At 37.5% G+C, this 4,069-nt stretch overlaps 2 protein-coding genes and 1 long non-coding RNA gene across 6 annotated transcripts in view; 2 read left to right on the forward strand and 1 right to left on the reverse strand.

Annotated features, from left to right (window-relative positions):
* si:ch211-188c16.1 (uncharacterized) overlaps positions 1-2,587 on the forward strand; it is a 9,922-nt gene extending 7,335 nt beyond the window's left edge. For 3 of the 4 annotated variants that reach the window (XM_025066248.1, XM_025066247.1, XM_025066245.1), the window contains exons 10-19: positions 27-186; positions 521-644; positions 741-772; positions 998-1,061; positions 1,157-1,194; positions 1,360-1,423; positions 1,692-1,790; positions 1,918-1,931; positions 2,102-2,135; positions 2,254-2,587. In XM_025066248.1, the coding sequence (XP_024922016.1) occupies positions 27-186; positions 521-644; positions 741-772; positions 998-1,061; positions 1,157-1,194; positions 1,360-1,423; positions 1,692-1,790; positions 1,918-1,931; positions 2,102-2,135; positions 2,254-2,323 (699 nt within the window). In that variant the 3' untranslated portion in view covers positions 2,324-2,587. The remainder of the gene's footprint in view (positions 1-26; positions 187-520; positions 645-740; positions 773-997; positions 1,062-1,156; positions 1,195-1,359; positions 1,424-1,691; positions 1,791-1,917; positions 1,932-2,101; positions 2,136-2,253) is intronic. The other variant, XM_025066246.1, reaches the window with a different exon arrangement.
* A 20-nt stretch (positions 2,588-2,607) lies between these two features.
* Positions 2,608-2,832, reverse strand: LOC107990172 (uncharacterized). Its single transcript, XR_001761761.2, has 2 exons — positions 2,695-2,832; positions 2,608-2,646 (listed from the first exon to the last, which is right to left on the reverse strand). It is a non-coding gene; the product is annotated as an uncharacterized LOC107990172 (long non-coding RNA).
* Positions 2,798-4,069, forward strand: part of LOC103396194 (phospholipid phosphatase 3-like) — a 10,614-nt gene continuing 9,342 nt past the window's right edge. Inside the window, exon 1 of the mRNA XM_008334195.3 lies at positions 2,798-3,493. Within this exon, the coding sequence (XP_008332417.1) occupies positions 3,358-3,493 (136 nt within the window). The 5' untranslated portion in view covers positions 2,798-3,357. The remainder of the gene's footprint in view (positions 3,494-4,069) is intronic.

Here is a 4,069-nt window from a genome sequence, read left to right on the forward strand (position 1 = left end):
TTTTTTTTTTTTGAATCTTGATGTAGGTGACAGGCGATGAAGAACCCTTGTACCACGCCAAGGTGGTTGTGGCCAGTAAAGTCAGAAAAAATGACCTTCCTGTGAAGAGCGGGGACACCGTCAGCATCATCCGTACCACCAGCTGTCCCAAGGGCAAATGGTTGGCTCGGGACGTCAACTACAAGTGTAAGTTCGGACCGTTTTTTACCAGTGTGTTAGCATAGGTGAGTGAAATGGGTACTTATGTAAGGTTTGTGAGACAAAATTATTTTATATATATATAATATGCATCTATATATATTTATATATATATTTATATAAATATATATATAAATTTATATATATTTTGTTCATGTTGTCCTCCATTAAGGTTACATTTAAGTCGTTTGATTTTCTAATGAAATGTATTTTAAAATTAATTTCAAAAGATTAATTTGAGATCAGTGCCTTCTGAAGACGCACAACAACAGCGTTTCATCACCATCACCGACTTTCGTCTCCTTCGTCGCCCCTTTTTCAGATGGTTACATTTCAGTCATGAATGTGGAGCTAAATATCAAGGAGATGCTCGAGCTTGGAAAGAAAGCCCAAGCTGCTGGAAAAGGAGGCAACCAGGAGGGAGACACCATCAGCATCGATAGCAGGTAAAGTGGAAGATTTTTTTTGACTTTTGAAATGTCATTTGTGTTTAACTAATGGTTGCAATGAGTTATTTTATCTGTTGTTTTTTTGTTTGGCAGATCCTCCAATCATCCCGTTTTGACAAGTAGCTGTAAGTTTTACAATACATTTTACAAAACATTATTTCCATATTTGATTTCCTCATAAAAATAAACAATAATCTACTCGTAAATACACAAGGATTTCAAATAAAGTGAAACATATTGACACTACGGTATATAATTTTGACGTTTCAAATGGGTGTAGGCTGAGAGGTTTCTGTAAATGTTTATCACCAAGAGAGCCGTTTCATCAGCCTAGTTTATTTTCCACATAGTTACAGATGACAGTGAGGAGTGGGCCTGTGAAGATGAAACTCTCTCCCCCACAAACGAGAGCCAGTAAGACTGCAATATTTGGTCCTTTTGAAGATTATAGAATGTTGTTATGGGCCATTGAATATAATTTTTTTTTTCCTTTTCATCATTTTGTTTAGCAGTTTGCCCCAGCAGACCTCCTCCATGTCGGAGTTGTGTAAGTAGTGCAAAGGAAGTACAAGCTCTTCATGTGGTCGCTTTGTTTTACACTGACATATAAAACACTGTGTGACAAGCCTTTTGATTTACACTGGTCCCAGACCATTTCCTAACCCACTGCCTCCCCCTGTCTGTCTTAACTTTACCCACAATCCTTCTTCAGCTTGTAGCCATGTGGGCGCCCAGCACACTTTCAGCGATGCCAACCTGGAGGACCTACAGACACAGTAAGGGTTAAAGCAGATAAAGACGACGCCTATTTTTTTTTTTTTTTTTTTCTATATTTGGTTAAACCACATGATGTATCTTAAGGTAAACTGTGGATACAACTCGAAGTTTGACAAGATACTAAAAGTATTTTCCAGAGATATAATTAATTCTTGTGAGTAAAAATATCAGGATCTTCTGATGAAGCCAAGTTTTTGTAGATGCATTTTTTTTTCCTAAAATGAAAAGGAATACGTCTTGAACTCTTTCTAATTGAAATGTTTTAAGGAACAGACATGAAGCGTTGCAGAAACTGGCCATCTTCTTTCAACACACCAAGGATGAATTTGTTGATGATGCTGAAGCAGAAGGAGAAACACCCACAAAGTACATTCAATTTTTTATATATATTTATTTATTTATTTTTTTGGCAGGAATATCTTTTATTTGAAATCTTGTCTTATTGCTGATATTGATTCATTTGTCTTTGTCCCTTTTTATGTCCAACTTAAAGTACTGAAACTCCAAGTAAGTTTATGAATTTTTCTTTTACTTGATATAATTAAAGCACAAAGGGAAGGAACTAATTAATACAAAGTTTTTTTTTTGCACAGCTTTAATTAGTGTCTATTCTGACCAGTAGACGAGACAATAAATAACCTGCATTATTTGCATGTTCTTTTTTTTTCTTCATTCAGATTTTTTGAGCACTGTTGAAGAGCCTCCCTATCCGTAAGTGTTGTGTTTTCTTGGCATTTTCTTTTCGTGAAACGAAGCCCAGTTCTATATGATGCTTTAGTTAAAGTACTTGTATAAATATATACCAACCTGTTGTGGTTTTGGACCACAGGGAGCAGGAGGTGGACTTCAATGAGCTGGAGCTCCTTCCTCCACCTCCACTCTATGCTGACACGTTCTGATTCATCACCAGTGACAGAATATGCCTTTAACCTCTTCATATTTAACAAAAGGACACGTTATTATAAAGGCTTCAGGTATAATTTTGTTCTGATCTTCTTGACACCTTGTGTTCTGCACTTTGTCTTAAGTTTATATTTAAAATCGTATGCACGTGTTCAATGCATTTGTTCCTAAGATCACTTATTCGCACTGGGGTTTTTTTTTTGTTGTTATTTTTTTGTTATATATGTTGCATAATAAATGTTTGTCATGAGTTTTTGCTAGATTTAGTGCATTTTTTTTGTTGCACTTTTTGTGTTCTGACCAAGCACAGATACCACTACTGGCAATATTTTGACTGTTCTATATATATATATATATGTATGTATACCTGGCAATATTTTGACTGTTCTGTGTAGCTGATGTATGGTTTTGGTCTGGAGGATGGATATATATACAGTAAGGGTTAAATCTTGTCTTACCAATAGTCAATTAACCAAAAGTCAACCTAATAATAGAAGAAAAAAAGTCAGACTACAGACCACATTAAAAGTCGACATAAGGCGGGTGGAAATTTTGAAGTACTGAAACACCGTGCCCAGCAAATACACACCTTAAGTCTTGGAATTTTTTTATTTTTATTAGATTATGCACTTTGTGGAATCTCCCTTGTTTTTGCTATGGGTCGAGTGTGGGAATCCACTGCATATGGCATTAATTGGAAGGGGAGGGCTTTAGTGCTGTGGCGGGAGGAGTTATTCCTTATAAGGAAGTTCATCCGGCCCAGTCCTCCCTCTGTACCCCATGTTGAAGAGTAAATGATGTTCAGAAGGCAAGGAAGAGTGAGCTGCTATTGTTAGGAGCCACAGACGCGAAGTTAAGTGTAGAAAGTAGTTTTTAAATCTCTGTTTTGTTGTTTTAACGCGACTATTTCTTGTGAGAGTCTACGTAGAACCTTTTAGTCGCCATTAAAACGGCGTACGCAGCACCGCTATAGCTACCGGGGGGTTTTTTGTTTTAGGCTTAATTGAAAGATAACACTTAACCGTTTTAAATGCAACGCTGTTTGATTTATGAGAAAACGATGGCAGCCGAGACGAGGAACGGCGGTATTTCACTCAACAATAACTGCAAGGACCACCACAGGAGAAAGTTACTGGTCGGAGTGGATCTGTTCTGCCTGTTCTTAGGTGAGTAGCCCACTCTGAGTTGTCACCCAAGACTTTTTGTATGTTTTTCATGTGTCCTTGTTGAGCGCCCGGGGGGGTATATTAGCAGTACCCGTTCGACCAACCCCAGGGTAGCATTCCCATTTACAGTAGATAGGTAAGAATGGGTAGCTCAGACTGTTTGTCTACCTCTAGAGGTCATTATCATTTTTATTTTTTAAATCTCTGAGACAATATTGTCAAATGCATCTCTACATTGGGTAGGAGTTTAGTGTAAATTTTAGATTACATGTTCTGTTTTTGTTTGTTTTGGGATAGATTATATTTTTTGTTTGTTTTGTTTTTTGTTTTTGTTTTTTTTACTATAGATTAGGCGTGAGCAAACTATTTGACTTACGGGTCAATTAAAACGCTGAATGGGCCACATCAGGCCCCCGGGGCCTTAGTTTGCCCCATGTCTGCTATAGACACCAGTTGCCACTAGGCCTCATTTTAAAGCCAAAGAATGCTAAAAATGATGACCGTAATTAACCAGTTATCCCTGAAGGGTAATGTTGCTTTGGTCGCCGCCCTGTACCTGTACCAGTGCAATGATGC

The sequence above is a fragment of the Cynoglossus semilaevis genome, chromosome 20 (assembly GCF_000523025.1).
Source record: "Cynoglossus semilaevis isolate Cse_v1.0 chromosome 20, Cse_v1.0, whole genome shotgun sequence".
Lineage (NCBI taxonomy): Eukaryota > Metazoa > Chordata > Actinopteri > Pleuronectiformes > Cynoglossidae > Cynoglossus > Cynoglossus semilaevis.